This window comes from Ictalurus furcatus, chromosome 18 (genome assembly GCF_023375685.1).
Source record: "Ictalurus furcatus strain D&B chromosome 18, Billie_1.0, whole genome shotgun sequence".
Lineage (NCBI taxonomy): Eukaryota > Metazoa > Chordata > Actinopteri > Siluriformes > Ictaluridae > Ictalurus > Ictalurus furcatus.
In genome coordinates, this window is record NC_071272.1 from 12,922,169 (window position 1) to 12,944,387 (window position 22,219).

General features: G+C 38.2%; 1 protein-coding gene across 1 annotated transcript; it reads right to left on the reverse strand.

Annotated features, from left to right (window-relative positions):
- Positions 1 to 120: 120 nt before the first annotated feature.
- On the reverse strand, positions 121 to 15,196 carry ppp1r14ba (protein phosphatase 1, regulatory (inhibitor) subunit 14Ba). Its single transcript, XM_053648228.1, has 4 exons — positions 14,435 to 15,196; positions 3,210 to 3,293; positions 1,968 to 2,000; positions 121 to 841 (listed from the first exon to the last, which is right to left on the reverse strand). The coding sequence occupies exons 1-4, from the start codon at positions 14,624 to 14,626 to the stop codon at positions 758 to 760; spliced, it is 393 nt and encodes a 130-aa protein (XP_053504203.1). The 5' UTR covers positions 14,627 to 15,196; the 3' UTR covers positions 121 to 757.
- Between the last annotated feature and the right edge of the window lie 7,023 nt (positions 15,197 to 22,219).

Genomic DNA, 22,219 nt, shown 5'->3' on the forward strand with positions numbered 1-22,219 from the left:
TTGTTCGATCTGCATATGAGGAGGCTGGTTAAAAACCCGGCGTAACAAAAATGCACTCAAGGTATTGCTACAGTTCAGATTGAATTTGTTGATCTAGATATTATATCCTTCTGTTTTAAAGCATACAGAAGCAATCTAGAGCACAAAGCAGAGATTTAGTGTTCAGTTCGGTTATATCCTAAAGTCCTACTAAATGGAAAATCTCAAAACACGCAAAAGCCCCAGTTTCCTCGTTCCCCTTGTTCCCCCATTTCACTTCAAAATACATCATAACCTAAGACATTTAATTTAAAACAATATCACTCACTGTGTCGTTTCTAATAGCTGCCATAGCCCTTATAAAAGAAAAAGCAAAGACATAAGGTGAGATCTACATGGACGGAAAAAGCCGTAACCTAGTTTTCTACTCAATTACAGATGCACAAAGCCATGTCCTATGGCACTTAGTGTTTAAGCGTACAAAACTGAATAACTAACCATTCCACAACACATCCTGTCCCTTACAGTATTTTAAGCTAAAAAGGGAGACTAGCACACACTCTATGGGAGTAATATATTAAGGAAACAGTAGTGAAAGAAAATAAGACAGTTGGAGTGATTAACCTGCAGCTGAGATTGGCTTGGCTGAGCTCCTCGCTCGCCTCCATTTGACACACTGTATTGGAGTAGTACGGTCTGTGTGCCCTTCTCCACCGTGCACGGTTGGAGGAACAGGGTAATGGTGGTGGTGGTGGTGGTGGAGGAGCTGGTGGGTGGTTCATGGGGTTATGTCCCCCTTCTTCTGTGGGGTATTGAGCTTCTGCATGCCTCGCACCTTCTCCAACAGTGCAGCCACAAAGTCCTGTAGGAACGCAACAGTGGATAGAAGGGTTTTTATGGATTGTACCAAAAACTACACATGAAAGCATTTGATATTATTTAACAACTTGACATGGTTTGAGGCAAGTGTGTTGTTTTGGCATAAAGTTTTAATTCCAATAGGTGGTCAAAAGTTAGCATTACTTGTTAGCCATATCATAAACTATATATCAGCCAGAATCGTTAGCCTAAAAAAAAAACACACAGGAAAACTTTTTCCACCATTTCAGGGTCATGGAGAGAAAATATTATCAGCTGTGTAGTCAGGAACTGCTTGCTGGCATCGGCGAAAACTGGAAGCTGGATGGTGGATTTTTAGGTGATTCTGCAGTAACGTGCAGTAAACTAAAGGAGTTTTTTTTTTTTAAAAAAAGGCACAATTTCTATAAAAACCTTTTAGAAATACATTGATTGACTTTTGTTGATGTGCTGCTCAACATGTTTGAACGCGTCTGAGCACAGGAGTAAACATATTTGATCTCTTTATAATTATCACCATTAACATTACTGGTGTTGATAATTAGTAAGTGTTAGATTTGACACTTCAATTTAGGCCTATGTAATCTTTTTAGGTCAAAATATTCACTTTTTTTTTTTTTTTTTTTTTTTTTTAAATCTCTGACAGAGAGAGACCATTTTTGGCTGAAATTTTTCAGTGGCTTCCCTAATAAACACAGTTACATTGATACATTGAACAGGTTTGAGCCCCTTAATTCCATTCTTGTAAACCTACAGTATGCGAAGTTATTCTAAACAATTGAGTGCTTCCAACTTTATGGCAAAAATTTGGGGAAGATGGTCACATGTCCACATACTTTTGACCATATAGTGTAAATGCAAAAAAGTGGGTAGTTTCATAAAGTGGGTAGATTTCAAAACTATATAGTAGAAAATGTCGAATTTTCACCATGTTAAAGGTTTTCCCAGTAAACCCCACACATTTTGGCTCAATGACTACATTTACAATAAGTGCTAAATTTGTGATCATTTGTTTAGCTGAAACCAAAAGCATTCATAACTGACTTACTTCACAATACACAATAAAGTGGATTATAGGATTTAGAATATAAAAAGTCTGTGACTGAACAGCTTATTAAATATGGACTTACATCATTAGGTTTGTAACAGTCAACAAGCAGCATCTGGAATAAAAACATTTAGAACATTTTTTAACATTTATAAAAATAAATAGACCAATGTCCTGCTTCCTAGAAAATGAGCTCAGGTACACAAGCGTAATGAGGATTTAATACAATAATTGCGGACATAAGTATTCAGACCTTAAACTATGGACTTAAGTGCTATTAAGTTAAGTATAAATTGTGTGTGTGTGTGGCGTGGAGTTGAGTTTGAGTAAAATGGAGGCTCTGAATGTCCAGCTCCACTGTGACAGTTGATGTGATGCACAATGCGTCATGCTGAATTTTATGTTTTCGGCTGTAAATACACTCTACATAACTATGGAATGCCATATTACATACATAAATATGGCACTATTAATTAAATTAGTAATGGCATCCCTTTAAAGAGCACAAAAGTTTTTTTTTTTTTTTTTTTTAAATTAGACATTAGAGGTGACAGCATCTTAATTGGAGACTCTACTTTTCTCAAAAAGAGACCTATTTTAGGGATAGTTATGAATCAACATTATTGGAAAACTCCATCTCTGACACTACTCAAGGAAAATCTTCAGAGGCATGAACTACAAGCAGGGGATTTGTATTATCTAAATGAGGAACGCAGAAATTCGACTCAAGCAGGTGCGTAATCTCTGAATAAGCATAATGTTCCCAGTGTAAATATTGACCTAGCGTTTTTAAGTTTTTAAGTCAGAATACAGCAACCTTTTAACACACTTATCACTGTTTGTCTTTACTCTTCTACACCTGTGTACTGTGATGATTTATCCAGAAGAGGACGGATTCCCTTGTGAGCCTGGTTCCTCTGAAGGTTTCTTCCTCATGTCATCTCCTTACTACTTTTGCCTCTGGTTTGCTCATTATGGATCTAAATCTACATACAGCATTCTGCAAAGCTGCTTTGTGACCACGTGTATTGTTAAACACGCTTTACCAATCATATTGAGTGGACTGATTTTGTCGGTTACAGTTTGTTCACAGTTTTATTAGTATGGTGCCCAAATTAGAAATGGCAGCATTCTGAAGAAATGCAAAATAAAATAAAATGCCAGCTGGAACAATAGCCTTCAGACCCCAAAGGCAGGAATAATGTCATGGCTGGTGGGTGGTTTTTAATTTTTTTTACATAAAACAAGTCGAAATGTCAAATTAGCATAGGTATGCATGCATATTCAGTGAGATCTTTGAGGCTAAGGAAGAAAAGGCACAAACCTTCACTCTGATGGCTCTCTCTACATCACTGGGCAGGTCCAGCAGCTCGTCCACGTCAATCTCTAGCTCGGGCACTTCATCTTCCTGCAGTGAGAGAAAACAGAACTGCTTAGTAAGCTTTAAAGAAGCATCTCCTCAACAATATATTGTTGGTTCATCAAGTAACTAATATCCCTCCATGGACATTACATTTTACATTAGACATTAAATTTTAAGCTAGCGGTCTGGGAAGGTAAAGGCTCCAGTGCGATTCCCAGTCCCATGTTTTGGTTGTCTGGAACCTGACAGTAAAAAATGGTAGCAAACCTAATGTAGTAACATAAGCAGAGCTACTTAAGCCATTGAATACAGACTACAAGAAATGATCAAACGAGTGTAAGATTATTATCCTCTTCTAACAAAGTTTCTAATGCACATCATGCTTGTGCTCTCGACTAAAAGGCAGCAAGATGTTGGCCACCATTTTTGCTATAATATTTAGAGTTCTATCCTTGCATTACACGTAAAAGTTCCTGTTATTTCTGGCTAGCCTCTTAATTTTCTCTCAACATGTTTAACTGTGAGGTAAGTGCGTGTAGTAACCACGAGAGTTACAGTGAAGGGAAATAAAAATTCAAATACTTTTGTTAATATTGTTTAAATATTATTTCAGTGCATACAGTCATGTGAAAAAATAAGTACACCACATAGAAATGGTTGCCTTTTTTGACATATTTGAACGAGCAAATATTTGATCATCTTTGAAACAGTGCCTATTAATGAGGTTGATATACTTGAACAAAACCATAAGGAAAATTAGCTTTTTCAATCATTTATTCAACAGAAATATCAATAGATGTGATATTCTTCTGTGGAAAAACTAAGTACACCCTTGGCCTCAGAAGCTAGTAATGCCCCCCCAGAAATAACTTCTTGTAGGCATTTTGCATAATGTCCAGTTCCTGAGGCAGCAAAGCAACCCCAAACCATAAAATTTCCACCACTGTGCTTCACAGTTGGTATGAGGTGCTTCTCCTGAAAAGCTGTCTTTGTTCTGTGCCAAACATGTCTGCTGTTACTGTAGCCAAGCAACTATCTTTGATTCGTCTGTCTTTGCCTGGTCTTTGCCTATATGCTCAGTGGCAAACTGTAGTCTTGCAAAGGCTTTTTCCTGGCACACCTCCCATGCAGGTCAAATTTGTGCAATCTCTTTCTGATTGAAGAAGCATGCACTGACACCAACAGTAGCAAGACTTACTAGCAGATCCTGTGATGAAATTTTGGGGTTCTTGGAGACTTCTTTTTGCATCAGACAGCCTGCTCTTTGGCTGAATTTGCTGGGACAGGTTTCTGAAATCTGCACTATGTGTAGATTATTTTCCTTACATCGGAATGATGTATTTCAAATAACTTGGATACCTTTTTAAATCTCTTGCCAGACCCATAGGCATCCACAGACTTTTTTCTGAAGGCCTTACAGAACTCTTTGCATGATAACACCACACACCTCAACAGCCAAGGGACAACAAACACTAGATATGAGAGGGGTATAAATAAGACAGGTTCCACCTGTACTTAAGTTTGTACTTATAAATATGAGCAAAAGGTAAGTATTTATAAGCATAAATAAAGATGCATAGGGGAAAAAGTATTCAGACACTATAAATAACCACAGTTAGAACTTCATTACAAAGCCGGTGTTGGCAATTACAGCTTTGAGACGTCTATGGTAAGAAGTAATTTGCTTTTTGCAGTATTGTGGTTTAATTGTGATCCATACCTCTTGGAAATAAACTAAAAAAATATAATAATTGCACACATCCCAAATGTGTTCTGTTTGATTCAGATCCGGTGACTGGGAAGGCCACTGAACTCATGGTCATGTTCATGAAACCAGTTTGAGATGATTTTTGCTTTGTGACATGGTGCATTATCATGCTGGAAGTAGCCATTAGAAGATGGGTAAATTGTGGCCATGAAGGGATGGACATGGTCAGCAACAAACCTCAAACACACTGTGGCATTCAAGCAATGATTGGTATTAATGAGCCCAAAGTGTGCCAAGAAAACATTCCCCACACCATTGCTCCACCATCATCATCCTTACCTGATAACACAAGGCAGGTTGGGTCCATGGACCCAAATTCTGACCCTAACATCAGTGTGCCTCAGCAGAAATTGAGATTGAGATCAGACCAGGCTACATTTTTCCCAGTCTTAAACTGTCCAGTTTGTGTGTGTCTGTGCCCACTGCAGCCTCAGCTTTCTGTTCTTGGCTGACAAAAGTGGAACCCAATCTGGTCTTCTGTTATTGTAGCTCATCTGGCTCAAGGTTTGATGTGTTGCACATTCTGAGATGCCTTTCTGCTCAACACAATTGTACAGAATGGTTATCTGAACCTTTCTGTCAGCTCAAACCAGTCTGGCCATTCTCTGTTGACTTCTGTCATCAACAAGGCATTTCAATCCAAAAAAACTGCCACTCATTGGACGTTTTTCCTTTATTGCACCATTCTGAGTAAACTGTAGAGACTGCTGCATGTGAAAATCCCAGGAGATCAGCAGTTATAGAAATACTCAAACCAGACCATCTAGCACCAACTGTTATGCCATGGTGAAAGTCACATTTTTCTCGCATTCTGATGGTTGATGTGAACATAACCCAATGCCCGTATCTGCAAGATTTTATGCATTGCACTGCTGCCAGATGATAGGATGATCTAATTGCTGCCAATTAATTGCATGAATGATTAGGTGTACAGGTACTCCCAATAAAGTGCTCAGTGAGTGTATATAAATTATATATTTTTTATTTTAATAAATACAAACATTTTGTTAATATTTATAAGCACAAAGTTAAAAGGTATCAAGTGTGTAAATTTGAAGTGGACATGTTTATTTCCTCTCACAGTACAGTTTTGCACAGCATTTTATTTTGTTGTATGTCAGGCAGAAGGTAGTGAGATTTAACATAAGACGTACATATATGGCCAAAAGTTTGTTTTGTGAAAGGAAAAGTATTTCTTTTTCTACATATATGACATCTGTTTCTTCAGGGTACTCCAGTTTCCTCCCCCAGTCCAAAGACATGCATGGTAGGCTGATTGGCATGTCCGTAGTGTATGAATGGGTGTGTGAACATGTATCTGATTGTGCCCTGCGATGGATTGGCAGCCTATCCAGGGTGTACCCCTGGAATGGGCTCCAGGTTCCCTGGGACCCTGAAGGTTAAGCGGTATAGAAAATGGATGGGTGGATGGATGACATCCATGTGATCATGTCTCAACTTTGTGTCTCATCATTTTGTCTTCCTTTCATCTGATGAAAAGTACATTCACAGATGGTTTACACAGCCGTGAGTAAGCCAATTTTCTACGGTCCTTGTCCCTAATTTCCTTCCAAAACAAAACAGCATGGACTGAAACCAGTGTGTGTGTGTGACACAATAACCCTCATCCCCTTCCTGTCAACATAATAAAGGACACGTGTTCAGTGTGTTCCATTCTTTCTGCAAACATAGCCGAATAAACCCTGTCTTGGCTTTACTGTGACATCAATAGCACTCTTCAGGCCTGTGGCAGTTGAAACTGTGATTGTAATATCATAAATCCAGTCATTAGCCATTTCCACCATCTCTGCCTTTCACTCCTTGTTGAATCCGCAAGCTCTTTTAGATCTTTGCCATTTCATCTTCACAGCTTTCAAGGACAGCTGTCATTGCACCTGGCTTTAAATCACCCTCGCTGCCCATCACTCACACATACACAGTTTCTCTCATGCTGTGCTATTGGGCACTATTCAGTTCAGTGTACAGTACATGGAGAAAGAGCTAAGAATGGCATTGGGATGGGGAAAACATTCATCTATTTGCTTACTTGCCATAATATGAATTAAATGCACGTAATTAGCTCATCATACTTTTGAGTTAAACTACATTACTCACTGCTTTTTCACCTAGCTAACAGACTTCCAGCAAGCATAACTTGGGACTGGCCAGCACAGTGTGTGTACAGAAATTATACACACCTAGCACTTTAATAGGAACATCTATACACCTACTCATTTATGCAGTTATCCAATCATTCAATCACATGGTAGCAGCATAATGCATATCATCATGCAGATACAGGTCAAGAGCTTCAGTTAATGTTCACATCAAACATCAGAACGAGGAAAGAGTGATCTTGGTTACCAGATGGGCTGGTTTGAGCATTTCAAAAATTGCTTATCTTCTGGGATTTTCTCACACACGTCTCTAGAGTTTACACAGAATGGTGCGGAAAAAAACATGTGGCAGTTCTGTGGGTGGAAATGCCTTGTTAATAAGAGAGGTCCAAGGAAAATGGCCAGACTGGGTTAAGCTGTCAGGAAGGATATAGTAACTGATATAATCACTCTTTACAACCATAGTGAGCAGAAAAGCATCTCAGAATGCACAAAACATCAAGCCTTGAGATGGACAGGCTCTTCTTTTCTGCTCACCACAGTTGTAAAAAATTAATAAAGTTGAGGAATGTGTAAAGGACATCAGACACTGGATGCTTATTACCTTCCTTTTACTTAATTCTGACAAGACAGAAGTACTTCTACTAGGACCACATGCAGCTAGAATTAAGCTTTCTGATTACATAGTAACTCTGGATGGCCTTTCCGTTTCATCATGTGCAGCAGTAAAACACCTTGGTGTGATTATTGACTCCAGTCTATCATTTGATGCTCATGTAGAAAATATTACTACGATAGCCTTCTTTCACCTCAGAAATATTGCTAAGATAAGAAATATTATATCACTACATGATGTGGAAAAACTAGTTCATGCTTTCTTCACCTCTAGGTTGGTTTATTATAATGCCTTACTGTCTGGATGTTCCAGTAGGAGCATAAACAAGCTCCAGTTAGTCCAGAATGCATCTGCAAGAGTCCTTACTAGAACCAGAAATTATGACCACATCACCCCCAGCTTATCCACACTGCACTAGCTCCCAGTAAAATTTCACATTGATTATAAAAAAATATTAGTAGTTTTTTCTCAGGTAAAGGAGCAGATCTAGAGGGTTCACAGGCATAGTGTGTTGTGGTGAACTGGGATGTTTGGATGCCCCCCCTTTCACACAGTCACCCAGGTTTGTTGATGGTGGTGTGGCTGGCTGTCTTATGTCCCAGAGAGCCCTCATGTCTGTGTTACCTTCTGGCTCTCCCTTTTAGTTATGCTGTCAAAGCTAGTCTTGGCTGGAGTCCCTGCTTTCACTCAAGCAAAGTATGTTGTCCTTAACCATTACAGGGCAATAAGCATACCCAACAATCTTCCTCTCTTTCCCTCTCTCTATCTGTTGAGCTGCACATAATGCTCCATAGATACCAATGATCCTGACCCCTCCTGTTCTCCAGACCTACCTGATCCATCCTGATGCCCTACTTCTGGCTGAAGTTATCATCAGTTGGAAGTTACATGCTGCTGCTGAGGATGGCCCCACATGGTGCAGCCTAAAGATCATTGACATTGCTGAGGATGGTACCACTTAAAACCCATAAAGATGGCTTTGGACTTCAATTTATATGAACAGTTATGCTGTGATTGCTAGGACTACAATTGCTATTATAGCCTTAGCACTGCAATTGGTGTCATTCTACGGAAATGTGCATTTTCTGTCCCTGGACTTCATAGAATGATTACACTTGAAAAAAAAAAATAACGACCCCAAACACACCTCCAAGATGACCACTGCCTTGCTAAAGAAGCTGAGGGTGAAGGTGATGGACTGGCCAAGCATGTCTCCAGGCCTAAACCCTATTGAGCATCTGTGGGGCATCCTCAAATGGATGGTGGAGGAGCACAAGGTCTCTAACATCCACCAGCTCCGTGATGTCATCATGGAGGAGTGGAAGAGGACTCCAGTGGCAACCTGTTAAGCTCTGGTGAACTCCATGCTCAAGAGGGTTAAGGCAGTGCTGGAAAATAATGGTGGCCACACAAAATATTGACACTTTGGGCCCAATTTGGACATTTTCACTTAGGGGTGTACTCACTTTTGTGACATTATATATATATATATATATATATATATATATATATATATATATATATATATATATATGTGTATTATATATATATAATATATATATTTTATATATATATTATATATATATTTTATATATATATATATATTTTATATATATATAATATATATATATATATATATATATAATATATATATTTTATATATATATATATATATATATATATATATATATATATATATATATATATATATATATATATATATATATATGAGAGAGAGACAGACTTTTTTCAAGAAAATACTTTTGTTTTACAGACAACGACAAGGGAGGCAAGCACGTAGGACGTTTGACTGTTTATGCTACGGTCTAGAGAAGGTTACTCTTGTAGCTATGGATGCAAATGATGAAATGGATTAAGAGTTTAGACCCAATGTCATCGAACACCATCACAGTGGGCAATGGTGTGGTGTTTGCTATGATGATTAACCCTACCCTGGCATAATATTGAAGGTGGAGGAAATTAACGTGGAAGTCAAGTGCATGCACCGGAATGGAGTAAATAAGTTCTTCTGGCCAAGCCCCAGAGGAATGAAACCATTTTCTTAATTCGAATTGAGGAATAAGGATCTTTGGTCTTGTATGTCACTGACTACGTTTACATGGACAGCAGTAATCTAATTATTGACCTTACACTGAGTAAGATAATGTGATTAAGGTGTTTACATGAGTTGCTTTTTGAATACTCCTTTCATGTACCCGTTTTACATGTTATAAAACTATAACTAGTTTTCTATAGTCAGTCCATCCAGGATTTTGCGATCACAAAAATTTACGCAAAAGCCAAGGAAACTCAATGTTCAGAGGAGCTTGCATTTTTCAAAATTACAGCAGATCTGGGTAAAAAAAAAAAAAAAAGAAAAAAAAGATGTCATTTGTTAAATATACATTCAAATATATGAAATTCATATTCAAATACTACTCTGCTTCCAAGCTCCATACAATTACTTAATTTTTCATTTGAATATAAATGAACCTATCTGAATATTAATTAATGTGCAGTTTTGTAATGTTATGTTGCTAATCTTACAAAATAGTTACATGCAGCCACATTTAGGACAATTTGTTAATTGGGATTTTTTTTTTTATGTATATTTAAAAAATTAGAACCCTTTTCACACATCAAGAGTCATTTGGCCAAGAATGGAATATTTCAACAGACTTGTGTCAGATTATTAAAGGCAGAATATGAGATCTTAAATCTCAAAAATGCAAACATTTAGAAAATTAATAGTATTCAAACAGTGAAATTCATTCTGACTGTCCTAATAAAAAAAAAAATACAATAAGTCTATAATGTGTCATAATGGATGAAAATCTTAATAGTGTGTTTTATAAGCAGTTAGTAGTCATGATTGTGTGTGTGTGTGGGGGGGGGGGGGTCATAATGTTAGTTGCAGAAGTAAAATAAACCTCAAGAATGAAGTTCCATCAAGATTTAAATCAAAATCAAATCAAATCATGAGCTCCTTAGATATGGTCACTTCTGGATCAGATGATGTGATGCATTTTACATATGAATGTGAATGCAGTCAGTGAGAAATCAGAAATCAGAGCAGAGTTATGAAAGAATTCATGCTGAGCTGTTTTGCTCCACATCACCACCTCACCGATTCAACCAGAGCTGCGGCTTAATGAAGCTCACACACTGCCTTTTACACTTACTGTGCTCTGTGGGAAACTTTGCCTTTAACATAGTTGCAATAAAAATGATTCAACCCCCACTGTAAAGCAGGTGTATTGTCAAAATTTAAAGACTGTCAGCTGTTTTCAATGAACAAATCAAACAAAAGCAATTGAAATAGTTCAGCACAACGAATGCTTCCCCAAATTCAACTGAAAATGCAACTTATGACGACTTGTTGAATTATTCAACCCAACAATGTGGGTTGAATAATTTTTTATTGCAACTGTAAATGATCAATTAAAAGGCCATAAATGTTTTTTGTTTTTTTGTGTGTGTGTTTTTTTTTTTACAGGGCTATTCTTCTAGCAGCAAATTAAGTTTCATACATATTGAAGCATTTTATTATATATTATTTATAGCAAATGCAGTATAAATATGCAGTACATTGAATTGAGTTTTTAAAAATAGGATGCACAGTTCAGTGGTCAGCGAGTGCAACAACAAACTCACCCACATCATTTTAAAGGCATCTAATTTGCTGTAGCGTGAAAAAGGAAATGAGTCATAACAGGCTACAGCAGTAATGAGGGGAACAGATATTTGCAGGCCAAATGATGGCCTTCTTCCAAACCTTTAAGGAGGAAAATGGAACTGAAAAAAGCGTCCGAGTTCATCATGATGTCACTGTACATTTCTCATCGTTACGCCTTTAGCTAGGCTACATTTGACATTAAATAGAGTTTCAGTTTGTTGTGACATAACGTACATTTCCCAATGCTGACTAAACTTGAACAAACATTTCTGGGGACTGGAGCAATTTTCTGGATAGGTGCTCCTGTCAGATAACGTGAACTTACTGATGGCATTTACATTTATTCATTCAGAAGGCACATCATATTCAAAGCAGTCGAGAAATTCTGGGCTTGCACAAGGGCCCAGGAGTGGTTTCCTGGTGATCTTTGGATTTAAACTGATAATAATAATAATAATAATAATAATAATAATATTAATACTTGCTTAGAACTGTAATCACTAAGCAATCACAGGAGTTGCTTACCTCCATTTTTCAGGCTAACACTAAAAGCACAAGTCTGATACTGGCTTGGATTGACGAGACACAGATCATGTGAGTGGACACAGACTGTCTTAATGCCCTTCACTATTGAGCCTCTGATATTTGCTGAAAATTGGCTGAAGTAGTAGTGTCGGATCAGTATCAAGTATCATTTGACACTCAGAGCTTTGATAAATGGTATCAGTGAGGGCTGGTGGTGATATTAGATGCGAGAGCTAAATTATAATCTATCAATAGCTCTGCAATGAAACTATTAAGGCTGAGCAATGTATTATACCATGAGGTCTCACTGAGATAATAAAAATGATGTGGGACAATGTTTGTATAATGCTCTGCTGGCTTCATGCTGTGCTTCCTCTGAATACCAAACATACTGAACAGTCGTTACCCTTTCAACCACCCACCCCCCTAAAAAAACCCCCACTAACTTTATGGTCGTGATTTTTGTCCTTTTAAGTCATTTGTGCGATTTGTCCATCTAGTTTTGTGATTAGTCGGTGTGATTTTAATGGGTGATTAGTCTAACTAGTTTTACTTTTCACTTCAAATGCATTTTGAGGAAGAAAAAAAAAAAAGCATGAGAGTGAATAATACATGGATATGAGCGTTCATTACACACGTGACTATATTTCATGTGCACCTCTTCAATCACTACTGGTGTATTACAGATGTGTCAGCGAGGTGGATGAAAGATATCAGCCCAAATGGAGACCAAATCTAGTGGGTAATGACCAAACACGACTGCCACTGATAAGCTGCATAAAGGTACGTTCACATATACAGTGACTCGCAGCGACAAAGCAACTGGAGATCATTCATCTTCAATGAGAGCTGGCAACTTCCGCTGACGTGAGCCACAGCGACCGTTGGCAAGTAGATGTGGGCGTGTCCAGAGACATGACAAACTTGAGAAAAGTTTAACTATGTAAACCTGGTGTGACTTGGTGCAGTGACTACCAATCGGAGTGAAGACAGTAGAGCACATGTAATCCATAGCCTCCTGTGCTCGCTAGCTATTATTTTGCTTTAAACATGCTACGGTCAGCTAATTGGTGCTTGTGCTTTCACCGCAGATAGATGACAGCAATGGCAAAGTGTGCACGCTGTATCGTCTAAATCTCGCAAGATATGATGCATATATACACCATGCATATATACAAAACTCTCTCCCTCAAAAATGTTTCATTTTAGCAACAAGAAAACTCGTTTGCTGTCAACAGTGGAAGGCTAGTGGCGCCACCCATGATAAATGTTACTATAGCAACCAGTAGTAGGAACACCTACTGGGGACTGGCAGACTATGTGCGCGTGTGCCTTGAATCTACATCTTGGGCTTGAAAGAAATCAGCCCCAGCCTCACTAATTCTTACCTACTTCTGTGTGTTTTTCATTGGTGGTGCTGCTGCTGCTCTTTGTCGCACAAAAGACAAAACTTGTTTACACAAGCAGTCTCAGAATGCCATGACTGAAGAAAAAAATGCATGGCCTCATGACTTCCTTAAATATGACCCCCCCCCCCCCCCCAAAAAAAAAACAACAAACAAACAAAAAAACAAACAGAAAAAAAGAGAAAGTGCTTGAAAATGATTCCTTGTTAAAAGATCTGGGGTGTACATGGGACAGGTAGACATAGTTACCTAAGCAATATCACAAGACACAGGGCTAAGCAGCATGGTTAAACGTCTTACACAGCAAAAAATCAATCAATCAATAAATAAATAAATAAATAAATAAAGATCCCAGTTCAAAAGTGCTTTCAGTGAGAACAAAGCTCTTTTCATGACAATAATCTGGGTCGGATTTGTTCACCCACTATTTCCACCTCGCTCTCCATATCCGAAGAGATGACATCATCTCTGGCTGAAGGGAAGTTTCTTTAAAAAAAAATCCTCACAAGCAGAACATCTAGGTGAATATGCACGTGCATATGAAATAATGTAAGCTGATATATTGGAAGAAAGGGCTGACTGTTTTAGTTTATGGACTGAGACTGAACTAGTTTTAAGCTGATTCTTTTCATGAAAAAAAAAACGTGAAAGCGTTTAAGTGTATATAGATATATACACATTACAGTTTAATGTAATTAAGGTTATAAGCCTGGATATCATTATGATTATCATTACTGACATGTAAACTGGGATCATTCTTTTGTCATCACGTGCATGGTCACCTTTGTTTTATGGCTTTGTCTGGAGTTGGATGTGGCCACGCCCTTCCATGTAGCTCCAAACCACACAGCTGGTAAAATAATAATAATAATAATAATAATAATAATAATAATAATGTCACAAACAGTCAAACTGAAGACAATATTCCGGGTCATGTAAACGAAAATGACTAACATTTGGATGTGAATTAGATACGACAAGGAGACAATGAGAAAGGACACGACTGATGACTGAATCCTTACAACAAAGGATTCACACAGTCAGAGTGATGCTGCTCGGTGAATCGTTTCATTCCTACCTCGCAGTCGTATAAAGTCATTAACTGACTAACTATCCACTCCTCCAAATTCAGCCTCCTCCTCAGCTCCTTTCGGTCATATTTCACCGTCACTCGTCCTTGCTTCTGTGGAACTTCTTCTTCAGTACCAGGAGGCGTCTGGAAATAGACCCGGGGCTGAGCGCTCGATTCCGGGCTCGTTATTGCCGCCATTGTCCGTGTGAGCTAACAAGCTAACAAAAATTCCGATTGATTTTTCAACAACAACAAAAAAAATGTCGCCGCGCGCGTCGGTTTAAAACACCGCGCAATCAATCAATCAGTTCATCAATCAATTCACTTCTCTTCTTCTGCCATGTGCACCACCTCCATTTACACACAACCTCACAAACCCAGGAGAACAGCTTCCTCTTGGAAATGAGTGTTTTGGGGTTTGTTTGTATGTTTTTTACTCGTGTGTCTGTAGATTGTCCACAAAGAGAAGCGTTAAGGATTAATTCGCCGGCGAAGTGTTTGACATGTGAAAGTCCATCTTGCGGGATCCACCGGCTCGCGGCGTCTCAGCTTGCAGCTTGTGGGCGAATCCACAATCAATGCCAAACACGATCAACTAAACTAACGTTCTGTCATGTTCATATGGTTCTACCTGACTTATACACATCTTTCCATCATTAAATATGAATATTTGTCAGATATTTCATATAAACACGTTTTTTATCATTATTTTATTTTTTATTCATATTTCCTCAGCCACATAAGTGAACCCCCCCCCTCTGCTTTGTTGTCTTTGGTCTCTTCCACCAAATCAGATCTTTCCTCGTCTCTTGTCTTCTATGGCGCGCGGCTAAACCCGTCTTAGCTTTCTTTCAATTCAATTTGCATCGTGTTAGCAGGTTAAACTTCATTTAACTCACTGAGTAGACGAATAACCTGCTGCACTGCTCTTGGTTGTTCACTGTCCTGTGATATGAATCATTGTTTTTGAATGTTTAATGTAGTGTTCTGTATCTGTATGTGTATCTGTGCATCTACATTTTGAAAGCTCAGCCTTTCCTTATGGAGCTTTTTGGGTAGGAATTAGACAAATATAATATATGTAATATTAAATATGATATATACATTTGGCATAAACCAAATAATGGACCTCTGAAGCATGTACGTAAATAAAATTTTATTTACACTGAAATCTTACAACACACTACATCCATGATGAAAAAAAAACCCCAATAGAAACCATCACAGAAATTCTAGTAGTTTCCAGTACAAATACCATTACAATCCATCAGCTAACCATTACTACTGCCATTATTGGTCCATCATGGTATCCACTAGACCAGAGCCCTTGAGAGAGAGAGTTGCGTCAACTTCGTTCACTCCAACGGAGCCATGCACTGGACTCCCATGCAACCATGAACAGTCTATTAACTTAATTGTAAAAATTTATTCTCTTAAACATCCATGGTTGTGAAATTAGAGGAAAAGGACTCTAAACGTGATTTTTTTTTTTTTTTTGCAGGGTGGGGGAGTTAAATATTAGTTAAACATAACATTGGGACGTGTGATAGTGGTGGGTGGAAGTGGTATGAGGATATCCATTTTATTCCTTATTACACGTGTAATAAATAATAAAATTCCTTATTGTAGGAACAGAGCTATTTTTTCGATGCATCATATTGATATATCTTTCAGTGTCCTCATCCCTTCTTTCTTTGGAACTGATATAGGCAGAAGTACTGCTAATTTTTAAATATTGAAAATAATATCACTTCAGAATAAGAAATATTACTACAATTAGTAAGAGTTCATACATATTATACCTGTGTCACCTATAACACTATATCTGTGATCAGCAGCAATGTGCTCTATGTTTATATGTATAGGGGCACGTCGTGGTGCAGGGGTCCTCCTAATTTTGACCACAGGACAATGCACAAAGATAGTGGGAATAATAACATCTGGTGTTGGCCTTTTGGGTCCTGACAAACTGGTCTGCCTCAAAATATGCCTGCAAAGTGATTGAGTTTACTTCCCACACACAACTCCTTTTTGTCTATCCACATACTGTACATATCCCATAGTGGTTAAATGCACAGTGTTAGGGAACACTTTATACATAGTTAAAAGACAACCAAGAACATGACACAATGGCCTGAAGACTCTCTGCAATGAGACAGTACCCTCACTATGAGTCTCAGCTCCCTGGGTTCTGTCTTTCACTGTTCCTTATTTTTAATAAACCTTACATTAAAATTTCTCATGGTGTGGTCTTTGTGAAAAAGTGCAAATATACTTAAGTATGATTACCTCACATATTTTTTTGTTGTGTAATTTTGTTATATTTAGATTGCTCCTGCTGATTTCAGTCAACCATTTTTTCTCCTCTTCGTGTCAGTAGGGAAACCATACATTCGTACTCCTTTCTCTGAGCGATTGGAGCATCCACATGCAGCACAGCAAACCATGGTGTACATTATACAAGGGCAACTTGGAGGAAAGGACACAGACAAAATGCTTGGCATGCTTTTCAGTTTATTAGAAATTTATAAATCCATCCATCCATCCAACCATCTTCTATAACGCTTACTCCTTTTCAGGGTCACGGGGAAACCTGGAGCCTATCCCAGGGAGCATCGGGCACAAGGCAGTTTACACCCTGGACAGGGTGCCAATCCATCGCAGGGCACAAAAACACATACACACATCTATTCTTACACTACAGACACTTTGGACATGCCAATCAGCCTACCATGCATGTCTTTGGACTGGGAGAGGAAACCGGAGTACCCGGAGGGGACTCCTGCAGCACGGGAAGAACGTGCAAACTCCACACACACAGGGCCACGGTGGGAATCAAACCCCCGACCCTGGAGGTGTGAGGCGAACATGCTAACCACTAAGCCACCGTTCGCCCTTGTTTATAAATCCATTGTTGTAAAGAAGTACATAGCAAAAGTCAAAATACATGAAATATATATGATCATATGTGTATGAACATGTTTCAAGCAGTTTTTAATTTGAATAGCGCTCGAGGAGTGGCGACATTGGCTCGAGGGAGCAATGTATCCTTTCACCATCTTCACAGACCATAAGAACCTTGAATATCTCCGCACCGCCAAACGTCTGACACCACATTAAGCCCGCTTGTCTTCGTTCTTTTCCAAGACTGATGCCTTTTCCCGTCTACACGGCACAGAAGTACGAGATAACCACAATGAATTGATTCTACCATCTTCATGTCTAATCAGCTTCATTGAATGGGAATTGGATCAGGCCCTGGCAAGAACACCAAGATAACGGATCCCCGCCGCATGGCCTACAGGGAAACTGTTTGTTCCAGGTCAGCACCAGGTGGAACTCATTTCATGGGCCTACCCAAAGGTCAATACAATGCACCTGCCACCTACTGGTAGCCCAGTATGCTTAAGGATGTGCATCATATAGTATCTTCATGCTCAATGTGTGCCCAGTCAAAGGCTCCTCGAACATTGCCAGCTTGCAAACTCAATCCTCTACCGATACCTGAACGCCCATGGTCCCACATCTTTGTCGACTTAATCACAGACCTGCCAGAATCTCAGGGTAACACAACCATCTTAGTGGTTACTGATTGCTTCTCCAAATCGCTGTGTCTAATACCAGTACCATCCATCCCATCCGCCTTCACAACGGCTGAGCTGCTGTTCCAAAATATTTACAGATACTTTGGGATCCCCGAGTTGGTTTTCAGATACTTTGTGGTGCCCAATCACGTCTTGAGTCTGGTCCAGCTTCATGAGTAAGATGAGGACCACTGTCAACCTAACCTCAAGTTACTATCCACAAGTTTCTTTGGACATTCTGTGCAGCAAACCCTGAAGACTGGTCCAGATTCATCCCCTGGGCCGAGTACGTCCAGTACTCCCTACGTCATCCTTGATACCAGCCTGGGTCTGGCTCTCGACTCAGACAGCCACAAACCTGCAAAAACCTCGGCCCAAGGTACATAGGACATCCCCAGAGTTCTAATTAGAGACACCTGTTTCCAATCATACACACACTCACGCCACTCCTTAAAAGAGACTATTCAAGCACTCTTCAGTTGTGAAGTATATGCTCAGTTGATCTTATCTCTGTTGTTACCAAGCCTTATCTAGTGTTTGCTGTTCTGTTTTTTTTTTTATGTGTTTATTCCCTCGACCTTAATTCTCTGCCTTGTCTGTTTTGGATTGTTTTCATGATTGTTGAACTGTTAATGTTTCTCGAATTCTGCCTGACCTTTAGGATTTGTTGTCTCATTAAACTACTATACCTGCAATTGCTTCTGTCTCAGATTCCATTATGTAATAATTAGTGGATTTTATAATTTTTTAAAACATTGATATAACTATATACACATACTTCATACACATGTTGGTGTTTTATATAAATATTTTAAATCAATTCATTTATTGGCTACTAATTACCGAAAATCACAGTTCTGTCTCTCTAATTCTATGGATTCAAATAGCCTGCAAATAACTTCCTGAAACTATCTGAAGTCTACATGAATCATGTGATGATCAAGCATTTTGAACTTCCATTGATGCGACACTCTCTCTTAAGGGCTTTTTTCAGCAGGGATTTTTAAATTGCATTTATTCATGCAAATGAAGCTTCATCAAATTTGTTGTGTACATATGTAAATATGTATAAAAGATAATATTTCAGTCCAGAAGCTGTCTCACCAGCAAGTTAGACCACCTCACCCCATATGTAAGTCATATGCACAAAACTTGGGTGTTATCCTTGATTCTGAGCTCTGCCTTGACAAGCAAATCAGTTTTGTCATTAAAAATAGCCACTACGAGTTAAGAATTATTTCCAAATAAAAATTTCTGTCATTCCATGATCTGGAAAACATCATCTATGCCTTTATTACAGCACAACTGAAGTACTACAATTCCCTATATCTAGGTCCTTACTAACACACTTGCAGATGGTCCAGAATGCAGCTGCAAGACTGCTGACTGTTACTAAAAAGCATGATCACATTACCCCAGTTCTGGCTTCCCTTCACTGGCTCCCTGTCCATTTTACAATTCAGTTTAAGATCCTGCTGATTGTTTTTAAGGCTCTTAATGGGCAGGCCCCATCTTATATCACAGACCTTATGTGTGTTTGCATTCAGCTACTAGGTCTTGATCTGCCTACAAAGTTCTCTTGCATGTCTCACAGTCATGTCTCAAACTGAAACGTGACAGAGCCTTTACAGTCGCTGCTCCATACCTATGGAACCAGTTGCCACTTGACATTGAAAGTGCTCCATCCATTTCTGCTTTTAAATCTAGGCTCAATGCACAATTTTTTTGCTGGCCTTCTCTGTTTATTAATCTTTCAATTCATTATGTCTGCACTTGTCCCTTGCTGTTTGCCAGTTACTTACATACCTACTTACTTATTTACTATGTACACATTTGCTTACTTAAAAAAACCCAAAAATCTAGTTGTTGGATGATGTTACTATCAAAATCTTCATTTCACTGTGATCACACTCTTCAGAGACAGACTTTTACAAAACAGCTTATTGGATTACCATTTACGTATCCTTTAATTCCTTACTATGCCATGTTTCAGTATAAAAACTATCATAAATACATAAATGATTGACATTTTGAGAAATTCCTTCCATTTTGAGCTTCTAAATAGGGATAGGATTGGATATATTCATGAATGCGGGTCATCTAGAAACTAAGCTTTCCGGTTTTGAACAATGAGAAATTTAAGCTTAAAAATAAATACGATTTAATGTATTTCTACAGTAGTAAGTGTGGTTCATAAGGTTTCTAAAAGAAACATGCACAGTATATGTCATCACACAAACTAATCTGAAAATATGTTTCCAATGATGCAGTGGCTGAAATAAAAATAAATAAATAAACAGGCTTGGTGAATAACGGAATCAGGACACTAAAAACTGGTAACTGTAATCCATTACAGTTATATCAAAAAACAAATTAATCAGATTACAGGTACATTTTGTAACAAAAAAAAAGAGGGAATACTATCAGGATTACAATTATTTTTGTTTGCACTCTGTCCCAAACTGCGGAACTTTTGGAACTCTTTCTTCAAAACTATGTCTGACATTCTTAAAATCAAATTGGATGTTTGCAGTTTAATTGCCATCTTTGGTGTTCCATCTCAGCGTCAGCCTCTGAACCATAAACAAGCTAGTGTTGTGGCTTTTGCATTGTTACTTGCTCGGCGCAGAATATTTCTGTCTTGGACTGCTCCACAACCCCCCTCTATTTCAGTCTGGCTTAAAGATTTAATGTTCTTTTTAAAACTTGAAAAATTCAAGTACAACATCAGAGGCAGGGGTGAATAATTTTTGGGAAAATGGCAACAATTTATTACCTACTTCAATGATGTATGCACCCTGGAGGTGGATTGAGGAAAGGTAGACAGTAAATACTAATCATCTTACCTTTTTTGTTTGTTTGTTTGTTTGTTGTTGTTTTTTGTTTTCCCCTTTCTTTTGGTTTTGGCTGTGATTATTTTGTTGGGGTTGTTGGATGGGGTGTTATGTAAAAATGCAATTTTCCAATAAAAATCCTATGATAAAAACAAAGGATTACAATTATTTTTATTTAAAACCACATTTTTTATCCTTTGACATAACACAATATAGACAACTGCATGATTACAGTTCTGATTCTCTCTTGCCTGTTGTGGCCCACGTGAGCAACCTGGTGCATGCATAAAATAAATTTTAATTTGGTAGAAATTAAAACAAATTGTTCTCTGAAATGCTTTTGTTAGGGACCCAACGTCCTCTTTTTCCCAGACATGTCCTCTTTTTCAGACCAAAAAAAGCGTCCGGTCGGGATTTCTAAATTTGAGAAAATGTCTGGGATTTGGCTTTAGTTTCATTATGATGTGTCTAATACTGCATCATGTGTGTGCATATTTGCATTGCTTTAACCCCTCTCTGTAATTCCCGCCTTCTCGCACACCAATTGGTCGATTATAAAAGGCTTGCAGCAACTATTGGCCAAATTCTTGCCTATCAACCGTTAACCTACTCTCAGCGAAAATAGTTACTTGACAAGAGCAGCAAATGACAGCTGTCCTGAGTTGAAACAATGCCCATGGCCATATAAGGTTATTTTTAAATTCATGTTATCACATTGCTTCGTATTACATGGCCATTCAAATGTGTAAATGATGGCAGAAGGTTCACTCATAGCATCTGATATTTTATTTTATTCCATGTACATTCAAAAAAATATAGTAAAAAATGTAAAACATGGGTAGAGTGAAACCAATTTTATTTATATACATTAATGTGATGCTAATTGGGTGTCTTTTTCAGTACATTAAAGTCTGCATTCATAGTACCACAGTTTTGAACACTATTAAAACCCCTACACCTCCTAAAAAAAGGTGTCCCCTTTTTGGAAAAACAGAATATGGTCACTCTAGCTTTTGTGAAGTAATGTTACCCCCCTCATGCATAGTGATCTCTTATTTATTTATTTTATTAAAACAAATCCAAACATTGAACCTGTTTTTATGCTCTAAAATAAGCTCTACATAAAAGTATTTTAGATCATATTTAGATCAACTTGTTTTGATAGCTCCTTGGTAGCAGGTGCAAGTGTGGGAAAGTGAGCACTTATGCAATCATTACTTTTACCATTTTTTTTGGTAAATAATTTTTCTAAACTATATAGATCCCCTCCTCACCTCAATATTATGAGCTATTTTGTGTAGATTTATGACATTAAACTAATTATGTGATGTCTAAAAACTAATTGAGGGGGTTCACAGCAAGTGGGGGTGAAT